We start from the raw sequence: 26470 nt of genomic DNA on the forward strand, positions 1-26470 counted from the left end.
AAGACCCCTCCACCTCCTGCCTCCTGCGATTAAAGTCGGGAGAATGGCCAAGGGGAGGAGGAGGTACAGCAGGGCAGGGAGGCTGAGGGCCTGGTCCCTGCCCTACCCAGTGCAGCGCAGATGCCAGAGGTATGCCAGTCAGCCGGAGCCAGAGCAAGCTGGGAGTGGAGCCGACCCCTTCCAGGTCAGCCAGCCCCTGTCCCCCACAAGCCCACAGAGGCAGACTGTGGTCAGGGCCTGGCCATTCAAAAGCCCATGTAAAAGCCAGGAGACATGGCTGCGGGCCAGGCCAGCTGCAAATTTGAGGATGTCCAAATCTCAGAACCTTACAGGGAATCTTTGAATCTGAGACTCTTCTTATCAAAGGCTCTGGATTAATCATCATCAGGGCGACTGCTTCTCAGGTGCCAGTCTCCAGCCCAAGTCCTTGACTCATTATCTCTTTTGAATCTGAGACTCAGAGACTCTTAGGCTGCTGGAATGTTGGTGTTAGAATCTCAGAGGCCGCGAGCCTGGAGCCCTGCAGTGCCTCGCACACAAGGCTAGTAGAGCAGGGTAGGAGCCAAGCTCACCCCTCACAGGCCACAGGCTGTGCTGCTCAGGGTTCCAGGGTCCTTCCAGAGCTGGGCACCTGGATGCCCATGGGATCTCCCACTTGAACTGGCTCCCTCCCCCAGGCCAAAGGCCTCTCAGAGTCCAAGAAGGGAGCCAGGAACCAGGAAGCCAGGAGGCTGCTGAATCAGCAGCCCAGGGACTGGGTCCAGGCCTGGGCAGGAAGGGAGGGGGCCAGGCTGCGGGGCCCAGGTTCCTACCTGCTGCTCCTCCCGGGGGGCTCCATGGGTCTGGACCTGTCCCAAGGGCAGGCCCCCTGGCCTAGCCGGTGTCTCCACCGTGTCACCACCCCCTCCTCCCCAGCCCTTCCCTAGAAGGAAGAACCAAGAAGGCGGGGCCAGGCCAGCTGGGCTGCGGGCCAGATTGCAACTGGAAACTTTGCTCCTTCCCCTACTCCTCCAGGAGGGCTGGGAACTCCTCCGAGGAGGAAGCGGCCTGGAGAGCTTACAGTCCCTCCTCTGGGCCAAACCCCAGGCTGGGCTCCCTCAGTGCACCTCTGCTAGAATCTCCCCACGCACCCCATCAAGTTTGTATCGCTGGCTCTATTCTCCTGAACAGAAAATTGAGATGGAGAGAGGTGAAGTAATACTGCTAGTAAGTGGCAGAACCCCAAGATCAAGACCCGGTTTGGCTATTCCCAAACCTGGAATCTGCCCCTTCAGCCATATTGCTACCTTGTGAGTACAGAAACCTTTCCATAGAAGCTTTTCACAAATACCCTTATTTTCAGCACAGTTAAAGAGACTATGTTTAGGAGTTGTTCTGGGACTCTGCATATTAAGTGCAATTCAAATCACCCATGTTGGGGTATCAAGATGGGGCCCCGGCCAATATTCTTTCTCACTGCAATAAGCTCTCACTCTTCTACGTTGTTTTCTAGACTGGCTGAGAGAAATGCTTCCTGAAGAGAAGAGGGAAAATCAAAAGAAATGCCAAGAGGCTGTTCTTCCAAGTAAACTGCCCAGCCTGACTTTATGGGCAAATTGAGGCCTGGAGAGGAAAAGGGTCTTAATAAAGTTCATGCAGCAGGTCAGAGTAGACTCCAGGTGCCCTGGCTCCCTGCCTGCCTATTACAGCAACATCTCTGTCCTCCACATGGGCGGGACTGGAGAAAGGAGAGAGTTTTTTGGCTTTGAAGGATGTAGGGCTCCTGAGAATACCACAGGTCCAGCTCGAAGTGCTCCTGTCCTTTCACGGTCCCAGAGCCCAGGCCCCTGGCTGTTCTGAGCAGAAGGCGGCCCTGGGAGGGGCCAGGGGGCCAGTGATCTAGAAGAAATAGAAGCTGACAGGCAACAGGCCAGCCTTCCTGCCTCCCTGCTGGGGCAGCTGGTTCCTCTCAAGAAAGCCAAAGCTACTGAGAGAGAGAGGCCCTCCGGAACACCACAAGGTTGGCATCTGTGGGTCCTTAGTGACCTTCTCTCCCTCTGCCCACCCCTCAAAGCCCTGGTCCTCAAGGCTCTGGCCTTAGCATCTGCCTTTTTTTTTTTTTTTAACTCTCCTTGAGGAACTCTCCTAGCTCCTGCAGCAGCTTCACCTTGTGCCCATTTGTAGTTATTGCCCTAAGAGCTGAACCCTCTTGACCTGGCAGGAGCCGAGAGACATTAAGTGTAGTGCTGGGCCGGGTGCAGTGGCTCACGCCTGTAATCCCAGCACTTTGGGAGGCTGGGAGCAGTGGGGTGGGTGGGGGACGGTGGATCACCTGAGCTCAGGAGTTTGATACCAGCCTGGGCAACATGGCAAAACCCTGTCTTTACTAAAAATACAAAAATTAGCCAGGCATGGTGGTGCACACCTGTAGTCCCAGCTACTTGGGAGGCTGAGGTGGGAGGATCGCTTAGGCCCCAGAGGCGGAGGTTGCAGTGAGCTGAGATCATGCCACTGCACTCCAGCCTGGGTGACAGAGCAAGACCCTGTACAAAAAGGAAAGAAAGAAAGAAAGTGTAGTGGTAGCTTTAAGGGATGATGCTGTGTGACTTTGGGTAAGGCCCTTTCCCTCTCTGGTGAGACAAAGAACCTACACTTTGGTGCCTGGTAAAGCTGGGTACAAGTCCTCGCCCTATCACTTTTTAGCTGGGTAAGCCCTCTGAAGCTCAGTTTGCTCATCTATGGAAGAGGAGTGGAAATTCCTACCTCACAGTTCTTGTAGGGATTTGATAGGTAGACAAAGTGTGCACATGGTAAATAGTCTCAGCCTGAACCTGAGAGAGTCTGTCCCTTCTCCCAGAGAGGCAGAGGAGACCCATGGGAAGCCTGTTTGTTTCAGGGATAGTGAGGAAGATTTCTAAGAAAATATCCCTGAACCTGGGACCACTTTTGGAATTCAGTTACAGCTGAGCATGCTGAACAGACTCAGATGATGACCCACCAGAGGCTGAAGGGAGGAAGGAATGAAGGGTGAGGAGCCTGACCCAGCCACGGGACACTGGCAGGGCCTTCATGCATTTATTCGACAGATACTGTGGCCCAGGCACTGTCCCCGGTGCTGGATACAGCAGTGACTACAGGTAGACAATGTCCTGCTCTCACGGAGCTTATATCCAAGTGAGAAGAGACAGACATTCACCAACTAATGCAATTCAACTGAGCAAGAAGTAGAGATGGCAGGAGGAGAGCATTCCAGGCAGAGGAAACAACCTGGACAAAGGACCTGAGGTGGTATTTCCAGCAAGCACGAAGAGACTGACGTGGCAGGGTGGGAAGAGCACAGGGGAGAAAGGTGAGACTGGAGATGGAGGTGGGGGCCCAGCATGCAGAGCCTTGGAGGCCTCTGTCGGGGTTTCCGTATCTATAGGAAGAGCAGTTTGGAAGCCTGTGGTTTGGGACAGGCATGTGGGGTGGGGAGTATCTTTGAAGCCCCTAAAGTTGTATGAAAAGCATTAATTTCTGGGGAGAACATCTCTAGCTTTGATCAGATCCTCGGATGGGTCTGTGATCCCAAAGGGTAGGGAAGCTTCTTATATGATTCCATTCACTAAGTGCCCATGATGAGCTGGTGGCAGGCATCCTAGAACCTTCTGTGAGCTAGCCCCTACCCCACACCTCCAGCTAGTCTCAGCCTTCCCCCCACCTTCAACCTGCACGCCACCCAGACAGAAGCACCTGCAACTCTCAGCTACACTCTGCTGCTCCAAGCCTTATTAAAGAGAATGTGTGTCAAATGCTCTGTAATAGTACCTCTGTTGTCCCGCTGTGCCCCCACTGTCATCTCCCCACCTGGCTGGCTCCCCCTTGTTCTTCAAAAGTCAGCTAGATGTTGTGCCCTCTGGGAACCTGCCTTGACCCCACCCAAGCAGGTTGGGTCACCTCCCTTGTGTCCTTCCGCCCTGCTCTTTTCTCAGCCGGCTTCTCTCAACACTGTGTTCAGATGCCTGCTGCCCCTTCTCTGTCGGGAGCTCTGAGAGCTGTGTCTTGTTCATCCCAGTGTCCCCAGCACTCAGCACAGGGCACCTGGTCATACATGGTGGGGGGACAATGGACAGAGGTGGAGGCTGCAAGGTGGGCCAGTGGACACTAGAGGGCACTGTGGCCACTAGAATCCCAGCCTGCTGTTGGCCAGGCCGACCCAGGAGGCTCCCAGGCCCACAATTGTCACATGGAAACTGTTACTGGGTCCTGCAGCTCCTCAGCTCTGGACTTAAGCAACCAGGGCCACAGTTCCAGCCTCCCGATAAACCTTCTGCTCCCTTTCCAGATGAGACCGTTTCTCATGACAGTGCCATCTCACTGCAGATACTCCTTTAGTTCTTCACAAATGTGGGTGCCAAACACTCTTCTCGCAGTTCTGGCCTGCAACACTCTTCACTTCACTTTGCCCCACCCAACCCCTCCCCTGGCTAACTTCTACTCATGCTCCAAGCTTCCACTTAGATGTCAGCTTGGAGAAGCCTCCCTGGCCCTCAGGCTGGGTTGGGTATATTTCCGTGGTGCTCCCACAGCACCCTGCACTTCCCCTATAATTGTCTGTAATTGTCTGTCTCCTTGTCTATTTCCTGACCAGACAGTGGGCTTCATCACAGCAGGGCTGTTACTCACCACCCTATCAGCCACATTTAGCAGCATCTGGCACATTGTAGGCACTCAATAAATCCTTGAATGAAGGAATAAATGAATGGATGTGTGGATGGACAATTTGGGGCAAGTCATTTTACCTCTCTAGGTTTCAGTTTCCCCACCTGTAAGTCACCCCTACTTGGCAGGGTGGCCACAAAGATTAAAGATAATGTGTCTCCAGTGCTCTGTAATAGTACCTGATATTTAGCAGACATTTTCTGACTCAAAGCAATTATTACTATTTGGAACAGTGAGAAAAGGGCAGGGGGAGGAGTTGAAGGAGACTGCCCAGAACCTGGGATAATCTCTCTCACTTAGGTTTACCATTTAGATATGGAAGATGGCTTTAATAGCAATCATAAAACTATCAATTTTATTAAAAATAACAGCACCTGCTGTGTGCCAGGCCAGAGTCAGGAGGCCTCTGAGGAGGTGATGGGAAGCCCCTAGTCTCGGCCAGAGGATGCGAGGTCAGGGCCAAGGCCAGAGCTGTGGACATCGCTCCTGTGTCTAGAGAACAGTCATTACTGGCACAGCTGATTCCAAACTCTTTATTCATAGGTGAAAACTTGTCTAAGGGGTCATTAGTTCCCTCTGTAATTAATGTAAAACCTGCAGGGTTTGTATTAGTGGAAAAGTAAGCTCCAGCATCAAGCTGATAATATTGATAATGTGTACTTGTAATTATATACTGGAGGTAACTATAAATTCAGTCACTGAACTCATAAAATATCAAAATTCCTGAGGCCACCAAGAGCTGGGTAGCAGCTGTACCATCAGTAGCTTTATACCAGTTGTTCTGAGGTTATGAAAAATTACCACAAGCTGGTAGCAATGGTAATATTCACTGTACATTTAAAAGCTTTTTCGGCATAAAATAAGAGGGCACTTTTAGACAAAACAGCATGTTTTGATGCAAGGATATGGAACTTGAAAGCACAGTGAGCAAAGGTCATCTTGCTATAAAATAGGAACCAAAAACAATCTTACAAGTGTTTGCCTCTGAGCCGACCAGCTCTGACCTCACTTGGGTACACATAAAAACTGTGCTTACTGCAGAAGAAACAAGAAGTACCAAGTGTTTTCTCTCTCTCCTCTCATCCAATTCTGAGGGAATCAATTATCTCACACGGCCCCTTGCTGCCTTGTGTTACCACAGGCTGGAGGATCACTGCAGTCCAATGGCAGGAGGGGCAGATCCTGAAGCTGGAAAAGGTCACATAGCTTCCAGGTTGGTGGCCATGTCAGGCCATGGGCAAGCAGAGGAAGCTGGTCCAGAGAGAGAAGTCCATGAAAAAGAGATGATAGGCTGGGCGCGGTGGCTCACACCTATAATCCCAGCACTTTGGGAGGCCGAGGCGGGGGGATCACGAGGTCAAGAGATCGAGACCATCCTGGCCAAAATGGTGAAACCCCGTCTCTACTAAAAATACAAAAATTAGCTGGGCGTGGTGGCACACGCCTGTAGTCCCAGCTACTTGGGAGGCTGAGGCAGGAGAATCGCTTGAACCCAGGAGGTGGAGGTTGCAGTGAGCCAAGATCATGGCATTGCACTCCAGCCTGGGCGACAGAGCAAGTATCCGGCTCAAAAAAAAAAAAAAAAGAAAAAGAAAAAGAAAAAGAAAGAAAGAAAGAAAAAGAGATGACAGGGACCAGGCAAGCCATGAGAGATGGAGAAAGATGAGACATGGGCCCAGGAGATGCAGACAGCGAGACAGCAACCTTGGTCCTCGACTTCCTGGTCCCACTTCCAGTTGGTATGAGGCCTGGCTGTTTTTCATTAACTGTTCTTAGATTCTGTGAAATGTAGCCTCACAATAGTCCCCTCATTAGCCCTTTATTCTTGAGCTAGCTTGAGTGGGCTTCCGTTCCTCACAACAAAGTGTACCCAGACTAAGACAAGTGAAAATTGGGAATGTAAGTGCAGGGTTTGTGTAAGCAAAATCGCATAAAGAACACTTAGGTAGAGAGGGGTGAATGCAATTGTCCAGCGTTTGTGTTTGTTCACCCAGAAGCTCCCTGGTTCCCTGACACTTGCAACCACAGCCACACGCTCCAGCCACACGCTCACACACGCTGACATTCAGTGGCACACAGCAACAAACGCAGCAGCAACCAGATATGGTTCTCTGCAGACCCCCTGACATGCAGGGCCACGCGCCAGCATGCAGTGTTGCACTTTGCTCTTCACAGCCACGCTGCCGTGCAGCAGTGCACACCCACATGCATGAACACAGAGGTGCTGCCCGTAAGGCTCAGGGCAGGAGTCGAAGCTTCACTGAGCTCTGTGCAGCCTCCCTCCCCAGCTGCCAAGTGACTCATCCCCAGGGCTGCTAATTAAAGCCAGGACAGAGGGGACAGAGGCAAGGGGAGGGGAAGAGAGAGAAGGCAAGTTTATTTTGGTGCCAACCAGGCACTCAGCCAGCTTAGGGGTCACCCACTTCCTGGGGCTGGGCCAGGCGGCGGCAGAACACAGAGAGGAAGGGGAGGAGAAGAGAAACCTCTTACCCCTTCTTGCCCTTCTTTAGCTTCCTGGAAAGTTACCTCCTCCTCTCTCCCACTGTCAAAATCCAGCTCTGACTCCTCTAGACTTCTGTCCTCACAAACTGGCTGTCTACACCATCATCACGCTCCCATTTGGGCTGGCCCGAGCTGGCTCATCTGTGTCTGCAGCAACCCCAGACTGGGAAGCAGTAAGTGGCAAGGTTCCAGGCAAAGGAAGTGGTAGGAACAGGGCAGGGTGGGCAACCGGGCTGAGCCAAATGGGAGGCATCATGGGAGGTGATGCAGCTGGATGGCTCTGGGGATGGGTAGTGTCTTGGACATGTGGATGGGGGAGCCACAGATGGTTCATGAGGTCTTGGCCATCCCAGATTGCCAAGAGGTGAAAACAAGAGATTATCTAATCCAAACTCCTGTAGGACAGATTGGAGCACTGAGGCCCACAGTGGGAGGCTCCTCCTCCCACTTCTCCTCCAACTGCAGTGGCTCCCGTTGCCATAGGGACGTCCCTGTCTCCGCGGGTGTCAGCGGCTCCCCCACCCCCTCCCTCCTTCCCTAGCAACAGGCCACCTCCTCCTGCTTTCATCCTTGCATGCCTAGCAACCCCAGCCTGGTCCCCAGGGCCAACAAGTTCAGGCTGACCCTCACTGCAGCAGTGCCTCTAGGCCTGGGCCCCCTCATCTTCTGGTGAGGGCCTGCCCTCTCTGTTTTCAAGTTCTACGCTTGTTCACATTCTTCCAGCCTGACTATATAGCATATGACAATGGATTGGGTTAGGGGAAAGCAGAGGACACTACAGTTTGTTGCACCACTATTTCACACCGAGCATGGCTTTACTTTAAGTTCTCTCATCAACCCAGAGAAGTCAAGACTATTGTTTCCGTTTTACCCATGAGAAACTAAGAACCAGAGAAGTTAAGTGATTTTGCAAAGAGTGCACAGCTAGGAAGCAGGCTCTGCTGCTAGCTAGCTTTGTGACCTCGAGCCATGGCCAATCCCTCTCTGGACCTTGGCTTAAGGTGTCTTTAGGTCAGATCTGTGACACTTCTCAGGGTACCCACAAGAAGTCCAGGCACCTTTCTCTGCCCATGCCTACCCCCGACCCCCATCACCAACTGTTCAGCTCTAATTAGACGCCACACTTCCTCTGGCACCCCATACTTTAGAAGCCCTCAGGCCTGGGTCATGCCAAGGGTGGCTTGCAATCTACCGACTCTGCTCTCTCCTTGCTATTCAGTTCCCATAAAAGCCCAGGCCTAGCGCCTCTCCTCGGTGTTTCTTCCACCTCCCTAGCCCTTCCCCCTCCACACACGCATGCATGCACACATGAAGTTTATTAGATGAGGAAACTGGGGTTCCAAGAGACAAACAGACTGTCCAGTCACACAACTAGAAAGCAACCTACCCCCAAATGGAGGCCTGTGCATGGATCCAGTGTTTCTGCCCTTCCTAGGCCACAGAGCCTCGCCTCTCTCCTCCAACTTCCCCAGCTCCCCACTGATGACAGAAGGTCGCTGTGACCCAGTCCTGACCCGCGTTCTGACCTTACTGCTCTTTTCCTGCCTAGATCTTCTATTTTAGCCCCACGGATGGCTCCCTGTCTCTAAACCCACCCCCCTCGCTTCCCTCCACAAGCTGATCCCACCTCCGGGGACACCCTCCTTATGCAAATCTGCACAGCAGTCCCCGCCAGCCCTGCTCAGACACTGCCTGCTCCAGCAAGCTCTCCTTCACCCTAACTGGAGCGAATTCAAAAATTTACAAGTAGGTCCCTACCCAGCCCTGGTTGCAAGTTCAAGTTGCCTTCCCACCATGTTGTCAAGATATTGCCTCACACACGCCATGCTTTAGCCCCTTCCCATAGCCTGAGTTTGACCCTCGCTTCCCAGATGCTGACTCCTCTAGGCCCCTATAGCCTCCTTGACTCTGGGCCCAGGATGGATGTCAGGAAGCGTGTCTGAATAAATTAAATGCTGGCTTTGGAATCAGACAGCCCAAGGCACTGACTCTCTCAGAACCTCCTTCTCATCTGTAAATCAGGGATTGTAATCCATGCCTATCAGGGCTGTTGTGAGCATTAAATAAGATCATATTCCAAGTTGTTAGTATGTGAGGAACAAATGGTGGTTGCTATAATTGCTAATATTAGGATGAGGATGAGGATGATGATTATTATCTGCCAGGCTGTCGAGAGCTCCCGTGGTGATGGTATGGGTAGCACTCTGGGTTGGTGCCAGGCAGACTTGGGTTTGAATCCTGGCTCAGGATCCATATATTAGCTGAATCAACATATTAGCTGCCTGGCTGCAGGCAAAACCCATAACCACTGTGAGCCTCAGTTTCCTCAGCTGTAAAACAATGATGATAAGGCCAGCTCAGGTTCTACCTACAGTGTCACTGGGAGGATCAGACAAAAGAAAGTCCCTGACAACTTCTGTAAGTTGTAAAGGCCCAAATGTATATCATCACATGACTTATGATTATGCTCGTTATTAAATGTCCTGAGCTCTAGGTCCCAGGAACTTCCTTGCTGGGAAGAGCTGAGAACTAGAGATGTTTTCAATCTTCTTCTTCAACAAGTAGCAGGCACATCACCGGGGATGCTTGCAGGAGCCCCGTGCTCGGGTAGCCTCTCTCCAAACCCACGGTGGGACACTGAGATCTATTCCCTTTGCTAGACAGGTGCCTTCCTAAGTGCTAGGACAAGCTGTGCCCATGACATGCTCCTTGGCTGCATGCTAGGACTAATTATGTCTTGTCACAAACCCCTTTCCTGGACACTGGGACTGATTGCATTAAAGCTGGCCTCAGTGTGTGTTTATCCCACAGCCCCATTCTTGGCTCTGGGTATCCGTGTGTTTACCCCAGATCCCCTGTCTGGGGTGCTAGAACAGAGTGTGTCTCATTAGACACTTTTGTCTGTATGCTGGCATCCTCTGTCCCCAGCCCATATCCACTGCCTGAATGACAGGACCAGGGCTGCTGCATACAGTCAGGCAAGCTGTGCCTTTCACAAAGGGTCACAGCCAAAAGGATATGAACAGGGGCTGATATCCAACCCATGCTATGCTCAATGGAGCCACTCAGAGGGGGTGCCCTTGAAAGGGACATCTTTTTCTATTCTTCACAAAGGTGCCAATTATGCTACTGGCAGCCGTGGCTGGGAAAGACTGTACCCATCTGTGCCTCTGCTGCCTGGGCTCAGCTCAGCCCAGTGGCCTATCCCATAGCCCCCAGCCTGGATGTTAAGGCTGAGTGGGTCCTATCCTGAGCACCCCCATCATTCCTATATAATCCCTATACTTGACACCTCTGCCTTCATGAAGCTTCTGATGGGGTAAGGCCTGGGAAATGCACAAAGGTCCCTTGTCTTTACCTTTACCCAAGTTTTACTCCTGCCTCCCCAACTGGCAGACTGAGCACATCTTTAAAACTTACTATGTCTACCAATGGGTCAGTAACAACAATAACAACAACAAAAATAAAATAAAATAAAATAAAATAAAACGTACTGAAGCTTGTAAACTTTTTTTACCAAGCACACACAAAAAAATTTTCCTTGTCGCCATAATGTATAGTTCTAATGTCTAGAATGTGTTACATCCAGAGTCCATTCAAATCCCACTACACAGGGCTGGCACAGATTCAGGGTGGAAAGTGAACGCTAGACCAGGGAAGCTCAGCATCGATCATGCCCTCTTACCCTGGGAGGAGAAGGTGGAAAAGGTCCTTGGTCCAGAGCTGACCTCTCAGCTTTCATATCTGGGCAGCTCCTATGAGCCCCTATGGTGTTCAGCCAAGCTCCCAAGTCAACTAGTGTCAGAAAGACTAAGGAACAGTCTTGAACCCCCTCCCCACAGCTGCCACATCCCCCAACTGCCCTCTCACCCCACTCCATAGCCAACCCTAATACCAACAGGGAAGACACCCTTGAGTTGGCCCCTCCCCTTGCCCATGGATCCTGCAGTTACAAACCAGAGGCCCCCACCCCAGGCCCTGCCCCATCTCCCAACTAGTACTAAAGAAAGGAGGTACTGACCTGACTGTTCTGGAATTCTCACCATCAGATCTGAAAGGGAAACAGAGAAAAAAAACCAAAACGGTCAGTATACGCTCTCTTCTCCCTCTGCCCTAGGTAGAGTGGCTTTGGGGGCCTTGAGGCCTAATGCACATCACAAAAATGAGGGGAAGGGTTATTTCATGCGGAGAGAAGAGAATAGCAAGTGCAAGGCCGAGAGACAGTAGAGTGCCTCGCCAGTTGGAGGGATGGAGAGGAAGACGGTGGTGCTGGGGTGCAGTGAGCAAGGGGGAAGAGTGGTCAGAAGTGAGGTCAAAGAGGCACCAGGAACCAAACATGTGGGGCCTAGTGGAACACAGTGAGGAGCGTGGCTTTCCTCGAGGCAGCCAGCAGCCGTGGGCAGGGGCAAAGCCCAAGCTTGAAACACAGGAAGACCTAGGTTCAGATATTGGCTCTGCCACTTACCAGCCCCATGACCTGGGCAAGTCACTTCACCTCTCTGAGTCTGAGCCTCAGTCTCCCCGTTTGTGACACGAGGCCGATCCTCACCGGGCTGTTGGGATAATTAAGCCCTTTGGAACCCGGTAGGCAAATGCCAGGTATTATTAACACCATGGAAGGGGCTTTGCCAACTGCCTGGTCCAACCTGCTTATTTTCCAGATGAAGAGAATGAGGCTGAGGAGATAAATGAGTCAGCCGCTGGGCTCCTTTCTACTACACTGGTCTGCCGTTTTCATTGTGAGGCCTCTTTAGAGGCAAAAGAAGGGCGAAAGAAGAGAATGGAGTTGGGGACATCACTGAGGGAACCGAGCAATGAGTGAAATCTGAACCACACCCTTCCCCTCCCACTACGCCTTCCCAAGAAGAGTGTCAGAGTGTATACGTGAATGCACACACGTGTGTACACGTGTATGTGTGCGCGCACGTGTGTGTGTGTACACGGGAGGGAGGATCAGGACAGTGGGGCTGGTGTTCACTGCGTGCAGGGAAGGGGCAGAGGAGGACCATGGAATTTGAAAGTGGGAGCGTGTGGGACACGGACTTCCCCCTTGTCATCTTCCTCCATCTTCACCTCAGGCCTCCCACCCTCACTCATGCTGCGAAGGAGACAGAGATGAACACAGCACAGGCTCTGTCCTCAGCTGAGAGAGCCAAGACGTGGCTTTAGTGAGGGGAGTGTCCATCTATGCTAAGCGCTAAATGACAGAGATACACACAGGGAGAGGAGCAGGTGGGCCTCAGAAGGGAGCATTGGTTGAAAGAATGAAAGGAGGCCCCACTGGCGAGGTGGGGCAGGCAAGCATCAGGGTGCTGCAACCACAGCACTCCCGGTTCCACTACTCACAAGCCATGGAATCCTAGGGAAGGTATTTCACTATGTTGAGTGTCAGTGCTTTGCCTTGTAAAATGGGGCTTTGGGGGTGGGCTGCGGTGAGAGTCACTCCCTTTATGGGGTGTGGCTGTGAGGCTCAGCCTAGCACAGTGCCTGGCACATGGTACATGCTCAGCAGATGCCAGTAGCACCAATCCTTAGCCTTCTCAGCCCCCTGAAGGAACAGAGGACCAGGGCCACAGCGCACCTTATCACATTTATTAAAATGTTCCATCTCCTTCTGCAGCAACAAGATTGCTTCTGAGGCCTGGCCCAATTATTCTCAGGTACCAGGCCTGAGGGGCCTGACTTCAATGACTCCCCAGATGCCTACAGAACTGAGGCCAAGCCTCTCAGCCTCTCTCCCTAACACTAACCCTCTGCTCTAGGCAGACCGATCTCTTCACCACCCACCTACCCCCAAACCCAGCACACATGTATTCAGTCTGCTGTCTACCAGGCCCTGCCCTGGGAATACAACCTCTCAAGGAGCTCGTGGACTGGCCACTTGTCCCAATCTACCTAAGGTTTAAGCAACACATCTAATCACCCCCACCACCACTGTGAACAAACTATGAGTACCTACTATGTACCAGGCATAGTGTTAGCCTCTTTTTGTAGATTATCTCCTTTGATCCTGCAAAGTGGGGGTTATTCATCCAATTTCAAGATGATGAAACTGAGACTCACAAAGGTCAAAATGACTTGCCCAAGGTCACACAAGCGGAGAAGCTCGGAGTGAACCCCAAAGCTCATGTTCCTACCACCACGCTCCACTGTACCAGAAGCTCAGTGCCGGGCACGTATGCACTATGACGGTGAGTTCCCTTATCTTCATTCCTCAATATCAAGCCAGAGAGGCACCAACAGACCTTTCCTCTCCAGTGCTCTTTCATCTGAGAGATTATGAGAAATACACCTCTGCTCCAAAAGTATTTCTATGTGATATGTGACAGTCCTCAAGATGGCAGCAAAGGGGAGCAAAAGAGCTCCAAGTCATGATGCAGCGGGGAATTCGCCAATTCTCGCTATGGACTGATTCTTACTAGCTTGAGGGTACACAGCATCATATGACTCTCAATGTGGGGGTGCAGCTCACCCCAGGGTCCATCACCCTTTATGCATTTAGCATATTATTCATTATGTATAGAACAATCATCAGTGCTATCCTACACCTCCTCAGAGGCTCATGCACTGTCCAATGTTCATGAAGCTGGGCCACCATTCTTTTGGGAGGCAGTATAGACTGGTAGAAAGAATGCTAGGTCCTTTTATGGCTCATTCCCTAATTGGCAGTGTGAACTCGGACAAGTCATTTCCCTCTGGACCTTGGTTCTTCACCTGTAAAGTGATAGGGCTGTGTTAGTTGAGTTCCAAGCAATCTTTAGGCCTTAAAATATTCTATTTCTTCAGAACCCCAAAGTTTATCTCTTTTATCAACTAGATTCTGCTGTCTACAAGGAGAAGCAATAGACCCAAGGACTAGATCCCTCTTCATCAATCCATGTCAGTAAAGGAGACCGATTTCTCCTGCTACTCCCCACAGCCTTTTATTTATTTATTTATTTGTTTGTTTGTTTGTTTGTTTGTTTATTTAGAGACAGAGTCTTGCTCTGTCACCCAGGCTGGAGTGCAATGGCACTATCTTGGTTCACTGCAACCTCCGCCTCCCAGGTTCAAGCGATTCTCCTGCCTCAGCCTCCTGAGTAGCTGGGATTACAGGTGCCCACCACTGTGCCTGGCTAATTTTTGTGTTTTTAATAGAGACAGGGTTTTGCCATGTTGGCCAGGCTGGTCTCGAACTCCTGACTTCAAGTGATCCACCTGCCTCGGCCTCCCAAATTGCTGGGATTACAGGCATGAGCCACTGCACCTGGCCAGCCTTGTCTTAATGAAAGGCCACTTAGGCCCCAGGATTCTCAAGAGATTTGGATATGCCAACTCCCATCCTCAGCAGTGATGGCCAATAAATAGTAACTTGTTGGAGCTTTGAGGATAGTAACCATATTTTCTGAATCAAAAACAGGCATGTAATCTGACCAGGGACTTTAATGTTGCTTCTTCCAGGTACAAGAATTTGGCCGGGCGCCATGGCTCACGCCTGTAATCCCAGCACTTTGGGAGGCCGAGGCAGGCAGATCACAAGGTCAGGAGATCGAAACCATCATGGCTAACTCGGTGAAACCCCATCTCTACTAAAAATACAAAAAATTAGCCGGGCGTGGTGGTGGGTGCCTGTGGTCCCAGCTACTCAGGAGGCTGAGGCAGGAGAATGGCATGAACCCAGAACGCAGAGCTTGCAGTGAGCCGAGATTGCACCACTGCACTCCAGCCTGGGCAACAGAGTGAGACTCCGTCTCAAAAAAAAAAAAAAAAAAAAAAAAAAAGAAGAAGCAATCTGGAAGATGAGAGAATAAATGGCAGAATATCGAAAGTTCCTGAACCTTTTGGGGACTTATGGGGAAGACAGAGCAGAATGACTGAAAAGAATGGAGGCCTTGGAGCTGCTGTGTTGGAGTTTCTGCCCTTGCCTCTTGACTAGATTTCCTGCCATGCTCCAAGCCACCCATAAGCAGTAACTGGGGAACAATATGGTGCCTCTTCCCAGGAACCTGAAATTAAATCAAGAAGCTTGTCCCTGAAAGCAAAACTAATTAAATAAATACAAAATGCATCAGAAATGAGATAATGCGGAGTAACTTGAATGATCACAGACTGGTCCTCAAGCCAGAATCTGAATAACATGCCTAAAAGATTATGTCTCCTACAGAAAGGAGACTGAACATCAACAGAAGTAGATTTTTTTTTTTTTTTTTTTTGAGTCAGAGTCTCACTCTGTCACCAGGCTGGAGTGCAGTGGCGCGATCTTGGCTCACTGCAACCTCCGCCTCCTGGGTTCAAGCGATTCTCCTGCCTCAGCCTCCTTAGTAGCTGGGATTACAGGCACCTGCCATCATGCCCGGCTAATTCTGTATTTTTAGTAGAGATGGGGTTTCACCATGTTGGTCAGGCTGGTCTCGAACTCCCGACCTCAGGCAATCCACCTGCCTCAGCCTCCCAAAGTGCTGGGATTACAGGCGTGAGCCACCGCGCCTGGCCCAGAAGTAGATTTTTTGAAGAATGAAACTTGAAGGGCAACTATGAACGGGGCTCCTCCCAGGAGCGTCCTAAGGAAAAAGAGACAGGTACCCTGGCCCAGAAATCATGTGGGTCTCTCCAAAGCTGAGAACCGGCCCCAAATCAGCCTTTCACTTTCTCTCCTGAATATCACCTTACACCTAACCGCAAATGTCAGCTCCTTTCTCACACTGTCTGCTAAAGGAACTTTTTGTTTGTTTGTTTGAGACAGAGCCTCACTCTGTCGCCCAGGCTGGAGTGCAATGGCATGATCTTGGCTCACTGCAACCTCTGCCTCCCGGGTTCAAGCGATTCTCTTGCCTCAGCCTCCTGAGTAGTTGGGATTACAGGCATGTGCCACCATGCCCAGCTAATTTTCATATTTTTTTGTAAAGACAGGGCTTCACCATGTTGGCCAGGCTGGTCTCGAACTCCCGACCTCAAGTGATCTGCCCACTTCAGCCTCCCAAAGTGCTGGGATTACTGCCGTGAGCCACCGTACCCAGCCTAAATGCTGTTTTTACACACGACTGTGCAGTGACCACTTCCATTCACTCCAAGTGTCCTGCAACTGAACAACTGTGCCCTCCTCTCATTCTACCATCAGAGTTATATCACAAAGTTTGGGTTAAATCAACATTGGTGGTCTACATTTTTTTTTTTGAGATAAGGTCTCGCTCTGTCACCCAGGATGGAGTGCGGTGGCACAATCTCAGCTCACTGCAACCTCTGCCTCCTGGGGTCAAGCAGTATCTCCCACCTCAGCCTCCTGAGTAGCTGGTATTACAGGCATGTACCATCATGCCTGACTAATTTTTACATTTTTTGTAGAGATGGGGTTTCATCATGTTGCCTAGGCTGGTGGTCTACGTTATTATGACTGCATGGATACTAATAATGGATAAATCATATGACATACTATGATTACATTTCCTTTCCCGTACAACTTTTTATTTTCCCTGCTATTGTTTACTGTCTATATTTTTTCTTTTTTGAGACAGGTCCTCATCCTATTGCCCAGGCTGCAGTAACACAATCACAGCTCACTGCAGCCTCAACTTCCTGGGCTCAAGTGATCCTCCCACCTCAGCCTCCTGAGTAGATGGGACTACAGGCATGCACCACCACACCTGGTGAATTTTTGTATTTTTTGTAGAGATGGGGTTTCGCCATGTTGCCCAGACTGGTCTCGAACTCCTGGGCTCAAGAGATTCACCTACCTCAGCCTCCCAAAGTGCTGGGATTACAGGCATGAGCCACCGTGCCCAGCCTGATTACTGTCCATTATTTTTTTGTCGGCTTAGTTCTCTTCATACAAATGATCAATTCTCCCCAAACTGTCAGAAGCGCAATTCTCCTCTCAATATGCTTTGACATATCAGGTAATCCATCGGACTCTTTGTTTCCCTTAAAAACACCCACCTTCCTGCTGCAATCTAGGCTGGCTGCTCTCTAGGCCTGCCCAGATGTTGCCCTAACAACCTCTCTCTCAGGCCAGGCGTGGTGGCTCATGCCTGTAATCCCAACATTTTGGGAGGCCGAGGTGGGCAGATCAACTGAGGTCAGGGATTTGAGATCAGCCTGGCCAACATGGTGAAACCCTGTCTCTACTAAAAATACAAAAATTAGCCGGACGCAGTGGCGAACACCTGTAATCCCAGCTACTCGGGAGGCTGAAGCTGAAGAATAGCTTGAACCTGGGAGGCGGAGGTTGCAGTGAGCTAAGATCGCGCCACTGCACTCCAGACCGGGCGACACAGCGAGACTCCGTCTCAAAAAAAAGAAAAAAGAACCTCTCTCTTTTCCATCATCTAGGAATTCCTTTCACCTCTCCTTTGCGTTGAACTTCCTGTTTCCTAGATTCCGTGGCTTTTTTTTCCTTTTTTTTTTTTTTTTTTTTTAGAGTTTATGCTCATATTTTGCTGGAGCACATTCCCCAGGGCTTCCTGAGAAAGGAGGCATAGGACTTAAAACCTTTAGATCTTATATACCCTCATACTTGATTGACCATTCAACTGAGTATAGACTTCTAGGTTGGAAATTCTTTTCCCTCAGAATATTGAGAACACTGCTCCATCATATCCTAGCTTCCAGTGTTGCTGTTGATAAGTCCAACGTAATTCCTTTTCTTGATTCTTTGTATATGATGTTTTTTCTCTGGAAGCTTTTAGGATCTTCCCTTTAATCCCTGGTATTCTGAAATGTCACAGTGGCATATCTTGGCATGGGTCTTTTTATCATTTATCTTGCTGGGTACTCAGCAGGAGTTTTCACTCCTTCAGTTCTAGGAAATGTTCTTGTATTATGTCTTTGAGAATTTCCTTCCTGCTGTTCCCTCCATTCTCTATTTCTGGAACTCCTATTGTTGGCTGTTGGAGTTCCTCAATTGATCCTCCAATTTTCTCATCTTTTCTCTTCTGTTGTCCCTTTGTCTTGTTATTCTGCTTCCTAGGATATCTCCTCACCTTTTATTTTCTAATCCTTCTGCTGAAATTTTTATTTTAGCTCTCACTATTTTTAATTTCCCAGGTTTCTTCTCCTCCCTTCATTACCTTCCAAGTTCCTTTTTTATGTTTGTTTGTTTGCTTTTTCAATCAGTCTTCCAAGTTGATGGTTTTCCTCAAATAGCCTTGGACTATCTGATTATCTCTGGCTACCAAGAGCTTGGGGTTTTTAAAAACATATGCTGAGGTTTATTTCTTTTCTTTCTTTCTCTCTCTCTCTTTTTTTTTTTAGTTTAGAGACAAGGTCTTGCTATGTTGCCCAGGCTGGTCTCAGACTCCTGGGCTTAAGTGATCCTCCCACCTCAGCCCCCTCAAAATGCTGGGATTACAGGCATAGGCCACCATGCCTGGCCCAGTGTACTGAGGTTTAGTTTACATTAAAATAAAATATACCTAATCTTAAGGGTCCTTGGCTGGTGTTCCTAGATTAGTTCCCATGACACTACCAAGCTGCTTGGAAACTCTGTGTGCAGGTGGGGCTTGCCAGGTGGTGGGCTTCACTATCAAATTACTGGGCTGAAAGTCTGTTCTTTTGTTAGAAGACTTCCAAATGTCGGCTTTTGGAGGCCTTTTTTTCTGGGGCCTTTCAGTTTCCCCAGAGAACAATCCTTTGATCTCATCTGTGTACCTGACTTTGGTGTCCTAGAAGTGGGGGAGTTGAAGGAGGTTGGAGTCCCACTGTTTTAAGTGGAAGGAAGTTGGGGTTCCACTGTTTTAGGCTGCAGATCCCTTTGCCTGCAGGCCTGTTTCACCCCATCCTCCACTGTACTTGGTGACTTCAAGTCAAAGCCTCTTAACTTCAGTTTCTCCAAAGAAGCAACCTCCATCTGCAGGGATGCAGCTGGGAGTGGGGGACTCACTGTCTGGATGGGGTTGGGGAAGGACCAAAAAGACAAGACTTTTTTTTTTTAAGACAAGGTCTCTCTCTGCTGCCCAGACTAGGAGGCAGTGGTGTGAGCATAGCTCACAGCCTTGACCTCCTGGGCTCATCAAGCGATCCTCCCACCTCAGCCTCCTGAGTAGCTAGAACCACAGGTACATACCACCACACCCAGCCAATCTTTTGTTTGTTTGTTTGTTTGTTTGTTTGAGACAGGGTTTTACTATGTTGCCCAGGCTGGTCTCAAACTCCTGAGCTCAAGCAATCCTCCCACCTCAGCCTCCCAAAGTGGGGGGGGAATTACAGTCATGAACCACTATGCCCGGACAGAAAAGACTTTCAACATTCCCATTCTCAGGTCCATACTTCATCCTGCCTTCTGAGGATGTACCTTCAGTACCTCTCAATCCTGAGCACTGCTGGGATTCTCTAAGTAGAATAGTTTACTTCTGGTCAGCATCCCAGACCTTATGTGTTTCTACCTTTTTTACTCCTTTTTTCATATTTTAATGAGATTTGGGAAAGCAACAGAGAGAAATAAGTTTATCCAACTCATTGTGTTTAACAGGAAGCTCCCTTTCTTATTCCAGCCAACTCCTATTCATCCTCCATGACCCATTTAGGCACCACCTCCTCCAGGAAGCGTATCTTAACATCCCTAGGCTGGGTTAGGAGCCCCTCCTCTGTTCTCCCACAGTATCCTTTTCTTGACTCCATCACAGCCCTGATCAAACTGTTCTGAAATTGTCTATTTCCATGGCTGACTCTCCCAGCGACTGGGAGCTCCTGGTAGTCAGGCGCTCTGTCTCATTCCTGCTTGGACCCCCAGATCTCAGAGTCTGGCTTCCAGGCGTATGGAGTAAATATGTGGTGACGAAATTAATGAATAAATGAATGACTAAATAAACGAATCGGACCCAGCTAGAGGGACCATCTAGAAAGGGAAATAAGCTGAATACAATTGTCCCTATATAAGGTCAATTCCCTAAAAGCTGTAAGTTCCTTTGATGCTGTGTGTGCAAGGAAGCCTATCGCAGCATGATTTAAACCAGTGAAAAAAATGAGCACAGCTTCTACACCCTACATTACATCGTGGTATATCAGTTGCCACTAAAAATGATGGTTATGAAGAATATGCAATGACATGGGAAATGCTCAAATGAAAAAATCAAGAAAAAAAATTGTATGTGTAAAATCATTTCAACTACATGAAAAAAATGCAGAGAACAAGGGCAAATACACCAGATGCTCAGAGTGGCTGCCTCTGGGTGCTGTAATTATGTGTAATGTTTTTCTCCTCTACTTTTCCTAGTTTTTCCAAATTTCCTAATTTAAAAATGCATTGAAAGTATAATTTTTTAAAAGCTACTAAGAAATTAAATTGGTTAAGTAGCCTGAGAGTACTGGGAACAAAATACTGTGAGGCGGGGGGCATAAGAATCAGTGCACATGTCCACCAGGGCTTGCTGGGAAAGCTCTATTCTTCACCGGCCACAGCCTCTGAAGGCCCAGGCCCACAGAACACCCCCTGCTCCCTTCCCTGCAAAGCAGGACCTAGCTCAGGAAGCCAAAGGAGGAGGACCTTGGAGGCCAGCCTATTACGAATCACAATCTCATGGGTTGTACTGATAAACAGAAGGCCCTACACTGGGGCCCACATTTTAGGGGCCACTCTCCATCAGGCAAAAGGTCTGTAATGCCATCAGGACCCATAAGGATCTTTGGCCCTGTCCCTTCTAGGCTGCACTTCAAGCACCAAGGACCTCAGAATTTCCTGCCTAAATTTCTTGGGCTTACTTTCAGGAATTGCATGGTCTTATTACCCAGGTCCATCTGTTAGGACCAAGGAGCGGCCTAAGGGGAAGGGGAGATAGACAGGGCTTGGAGGTGTTGGCTGGGGTATCCACATATCTCAAGGCTCCATATGAACTATGGGAGGGAAGAGAAGTGTGGAGGGCCAAGGGCTTCAACTGGTAACTTGCTTGGGCCCTAGAAATGTAGAGGCAGGCAAGTCTATAGAGCCTTAGGCCTCAGGGTTTGTAGAAGGCCCTAGCCTTCACAGATCTGGGTTCAAATCCATTCATTTGCTGTGCAACCCATGGATGAATCCATTCTCCTCTCTGAACTTAGTTTCCCCAACTATAAAATAGGCATAATAATTCTGACTTCAGAGAATTGTGTTGAGGTTTGTAGAATGACAGTAGTTATGAGTCCAGGCTTTAGGTCAGACAGGCCTGGATTTGGGTCTCAGCTCTGCCTCTTCCAGCTATGCGATTTATGACCCTAAGTTTCAGTTTCTTCATCAATGTAATGGAGATAACAATAGCACTAATATGATACGGTTGTTGGGAGGATTATGGTTATAAAGAATATGTGATAACATTGGAAAATGCTTAAATGAGAAAATGCTGCTTAATAATGGTTGTGCAAACACTGGCTGTGGTGGAGCTGACTGAGCCTTCTGCACTCCCCAGGCTCATGCAGCTTTATTTTCCCCATAGCACTTACCACTACTTGACATATTATGTGTCTTCTTGTTTATTTGTTTCTTTTCCACACCCATCCCAGACATCCATACACTAGAATCTCAGCTCCACAGGGCAGAGGTTTTGTCTATTTTGCTCACTGTTTCCAAGTGCCTTGAACAGTGTGAGGTACTTAGATGTTCTTCAAATTTGAATAGTTAGACAGGCGTGGTGGCACCAGAGAGAAATAAGTTTCTAGGCCTCCCTCAGCTACTAGGGAGGCTGAGGCAGGAGGATCACTTGAGCCCAGGAATTTGAGGCTTCAGCGAGCTATGATCATGCCACTGCACTCAAGCCTGGGCAACAGAGCACAACCCTATGTCAAAAAAAAAAAAAGTTAACTGGTTATCTGCCATGTAGACAAGGGTAAAAAGGCATTTGGGGCCAGGCACGGCGGCTCATGCCTATAATCCCAGCACTTTAGGAAGCCAAGGCGGGAGGACTGCTTGAGCCCAGGAGTTTGAGACCAGCCTGGGGATCACAGGGAGATCCCGTCTCTACAATGAAATAAAAATTAGCCAGGCATTTTAGTGTGTGCCTATAGTCCCAGCTACTCCAGAGGTTAAAGTGAGAGGATTGCTTGAGCCCAGGTCGAGACCAGCCTGGGCAACATAGCAAAACTCTGTCTCTACAAAAATACAAAAATTAGGTGGGCATGATGGTGTGTGCCTATAGTCCCAGCTACTCAGGAGGCTGAGGTGGGAAGACTGCCTCAGCCCAAGAGTGTGAGACAAGCCTGGACAACACAGGGAGACCCTGTCCCTACAAACAACCAAAAAATTAGCCAGGTGTGGTGGCCCATGCCTGTGGTCCCAGCTACTTGGGAGGCTGGAGTGGGAGGATCACTTGAGCCCAGGAGGTAGAGGCTGCAGTGAGCCGTGATCACACCATTGCACTCCAGCCTGGGAGACACAGTGAGACTCTGTCAAAAAAAAAAAAAAAAAAGGGCATTTAGCCATAGGAACAGCCAGAATAAAGGCATGGAAGCATAAAGAAGCCTGACATGCTTAGCAAACTCTACATAGTTCAGTACAACTTGAGTGTAGGGTTAGGAAGGAAACAGAGTGACTTGAGGAATGAGTGGAGCTGTAGCCTTACCCAAAGGAGCATGCAAGCACTTCCCTAAACCACAAGTGGCGTGAAGACCTACTTGTGACAGCGAGGAAGGAGAAAAGCACTAGGGGGAGGTAAAGATGATTCCCAAGTTCAAGTGACACCTAAATCATGACAATGTAAAAAGTAAAAGTAGGCCGGGCGTGGTGGTTCACACCTGTAATCCCAGCTCTTTGGGAGGCCAAGGCGGGTGAATTGCCTGAGGTCAGGGGTTGGAGACCAGCCTGGCCAACATGGTAAAACCCCATCTCTACTACAAATACAAAAATTAGCCAGGCATGATGGTGGGCGCCTATAATCCCAGCTACTCAGGAGGCTGAGGCAGGAGAATCGCTTGAACCTGGGGGGCAGAGGTTGCAGTGAGCTCAGATCGTGCCACTTGACTCCGGCCTGGGTGAAAGAGCGAAACTCCGTCTAAAAAAAAAAAAAGTGAAAGTGAAAACCTTTTGAAAGATGATTCAGGTAGCCAGGCGCAGTGGCTCACGCCTGCAATCCCAGCATTTTGGGAGGCTGAGGCGGGTGGATCACAAGGTTAGGAGTTCAAGACCAGCCTGGCCAAGATGGTGAAACCCTGTCTCTACTAAAAATACAAAAAAATTAGCTGGGCGTGGTGGTGGGCGCGGTGCCTGTAATCCCAGCTACTTGGGAGGCTAAGGCAGAGAATTGCTTGAATCCGGGAGGTGGAGGTTGCAGTGAGCCGAGATTGCACCACTGCACTCCAGCCTGGGCAACAGAGTGAGACTCTGTCTCAAAAAAAAAAAAAAAAGGAAGATGATTCAGGTAGAGAGGAAGACTCTTTTCTAAGGAAGCCAAGAATCAGACCTAGAAATGACAAAAAGTATAGCGAACAGGTGGATGAGGTAATGGTGTTATGCAAGAAAGTCTCATGAAGATTATTTAAAAAGAAGAAACAGAACCACAGGACAAATCAGAAAGCTTGTTGGATACTGGAATCACTTTTAGTAATGGAGCCAAACAATCCTGAAGGCAAAGATGGCGGTAAAGGACAAAATGAAGGCCATGATGGTTTCAGTTGCTGGCTATCCTTTTGCTGGTGATTATTGTTCCTATAGTCCTTGTTTAACACAACTCACTGTACAGGTTCTGGGATGATAAAAATGATGTTGATGATGATGACAATGATGAGGAAGACTGCTATATACCTCAAATGAAATATTTGTCTGTCACTTTTAAAATGTCTTTTTCAGGAAATAAAGAGAAAAGTATCACTTCACATTTACATTTTGAAGAGAAGAAAGGCAGAGATTACAACCAAGAGAGCCTTGAATACCAGGCAGCACAGCGTGAACTTCATTCTGTAGTTGCCAGGGAGCCCCTGGGAGGCTTGATCCAAGGAGTGATGAGGTCAAAAGCTGCCTCCTTAGAGAATACCTTCCCTAACCTCATGCTCCTTTCAATCATAAGCAAATACTATATGTTATATAATCATAATAAAGTAATAAGCAGACTTTATTTGGGCCTTAGCATATTCTGCCTTATAATAATCCAAATAATCATAAAGTTACTATTTATTTTTCTTATTTTTTATTTTTTGAGACAGAGTCTCACTCTGTCACCCAGGCTGGAGTACAGTGGTGCAATCTCGGCTCACTGCAACTTCTGTCTCCCAGGTTCAAGTGATTCTCGTGCCCCAGCCTCCCGAGTAGCTGGGATTACAGGTGTGCACCACCACATCCAGCTAATTTTTGTATTTTTAGTAGAGATGGAGTATCACCATATTGGCCAGGCTGGTCTTGAACTCCTGGCCTCAAGTGATCCACCTGCCTCAGCCTCCCAAAGTGCTAGGATTACAAGTGTGACCCACCACGCCCGGCCTTATTTATTTTTTTAGACAGGGTCTCATTCTGTCACCCAGGCTGGAGTGCCGTGGCATGATCATAGCTCACTACATCCTTGAACTTCTGGGCTCAAGTAATCTTCTGCTCTCAGTCTCCCGAGTAGCTAAGACTACAGGCATACACCACCACGCCCAGCTAATTTTTTCATTTTTTGTAGAGATGGGGTCTTGCTATGTTGCCCAGGCTGGTCTCAAACTCCTGGCCTCAAGCAATCCTGCCTCGGCCTCCCAAAGTGCTGGGAGTACAGACATGAGCCACCATGCCCAGCCATAAAGTTACTATTTAGTTGCACCTACAGTGGTCCACAGTTGTACCTACTACTTTGCACAGTCTTCATAACTGTTGTGCAAAGTAGTTCTTCTCATTGTATGGATGCAGTCACTGAGGTACGGAGGAGCAATGTGACTTACCCAGGCTCACACAGCTAATAAGTAGTAGAGCCGAGATTCAAGTCTAGGTTTGTCTGATTCCAAAACCAATGCTTTTAACTGCTACAGCTGCTGCTTCCTTCTGTCATCCCAGAGCCAAGTGGCACTTCATCTCCCATTCCAGCCTGCAAGTTTGGCCCCTCTCCCTCATCTGTCTCCTGTCTCCCCACCACACAGTGCAGCCCAAGGCCCCCCACCCCATGAACACTCAAGGAGCGCTTCTAGAAGAGACAATCATTCAAGGACGGAAAGGGGGAACACCAAAAAAGGAAGGTGCGGTTAGGCACAGGTATTGTAGCACAGATCAGCTGGGTACTACAATGACAGAGAGAGAGAAGAAGCAAAGGAAAACAGAACTAGCTCTCTAGCCCTGCCTTCTCTCCTCTCTCTGCTGGAGGCAGAGAGATAGAGGTTCAGCCATGATGGGAAAGAGTGGGCGGAAGGGGGAGCAGCTAGCACAGCCTGCTGTTGCAGAAGCCTCAGCTCAGCCTCCAAGCCCCCCCGAGTGCTTGGGGCCCATCTCTGGCCCACTTGCTCCCGCCGCCCGGACAAAGAGGCTGGGCTGCCCTCCAAGCACCCAGCCAATCCCAGCAAAGCCCAGCTTACAGCAGACGGAGAGCCTCTCAAGCCACAGAGAGGGCACCCAGAGAGGTGGAGGGGCTGGCCCAGGGGTCCAGAGGGAGGCAGGGGCAGGGCTGGGATCAGAACCCAGGTGTCCGGTTCCTCGGCTGAGGGCTCGCTTGACTCCATGGTCTAGGCAGCAGAGGTTGAGGAAAGGGGTGCTCTGGAGGCCACTGGAGGAATGCTTATGATAAGGGCTGGGGCCAGAAGCAACACAGCTTGGATGACCCCAAATGAGGTCATCCAGGCTTGGCTATGTGGGGGGCCTACTAATAGTTTCCAGTTTCAGTCTGGGTTGAAAAAGCAAAACAACCATTTTTTTAAAGTAGCTTTCACCTTAGTTTCCACCTCAAGGGCATAAATGTTTATCTCCTCTCTCTCCCAGGACCCCACCATAATGAAAGTGAAGGAATAAAATAAAGTATGAACTCATAACAGGGAGGAGGATGGGAGAGGGTGAGATCAGTGGGTGAGAGATTTCAACAAATTTCTGGAAGCAAAAAAACAAACAGCAGGGTGTTCACAGTTAAGGGAGATCCAGGAACACCACTTAGGGGCTTGCAGCTGAGGAGGGAGACAGTCAGGCCAGCAGAGGCCCAGAGAGACTCCAGACTTGGAGATGGTAGCTGCAAGAGAGGGTAGGAGGAACCACGGCACTGGACACAGGGATAAATGGAAGGTAAGTATATGACATCCTTCCTTCCCTGCCACCCCAACCCCCAGACCTAGAACACAGGCCGCCTGGCATTCACCCGTAGGCAAAGTATCAGAGGGCTGCTTGCTAAAGGAATTAAACTATCTAGGATGAGTCAAGACACCTAGTGGCATGTTGGTGCCCCCAAAATAAAGTGCTATTCATTCTGGCCTT

The 26470-nt window shown here is 49.4% G+C and overlaps 1 protein-coding gene across 9 annotated transcripts in view; it reads right to left on the reverse strand.

Annotated features, from left to right (window-relative positions):
- IQSEC2 (IQ motif and Sec7 domain ArfGEF 2) overlaps positions 1–26470 on the reverse strand; it is a 95537-nt gene that overhangs the window by 54812 nt on the left and 14255 nt on the right. For 5 of the 9 annotated variants that reach the window (XM_055106466.2, XM_055106462.2, XM_057301102.2 and 2 more), the window contains exon 2: positions 11204–11233. In XM_055106466.2, coding sequence (XP_054962441.1) covers positions 11204–11233 — 30 coding nt within the window. Of the gene's footprint in view, positions 1–812; positions 7683–11203; positions 11234–26470 lie in introns of those variants that run through there. The other 4 variants (XM_057301103.2, XM_055106464.2, XM_055106463.2 and 1 more) reach the window with 3 other exon arrangements.

This window comes from Pan paniscus, chromosome X (assembly GCF_029289425.2).
Source record: "Pan paniscus chromosome X, NHGRI_mPanPan1-v2.0_pri, whole genome shotgun sequence".
NCBI classification, from domain to species: Eukaryota; Metazoa; Chordata; class Mammalia; order Primates; family Hominidae; genus Pan; species Pan paniscus.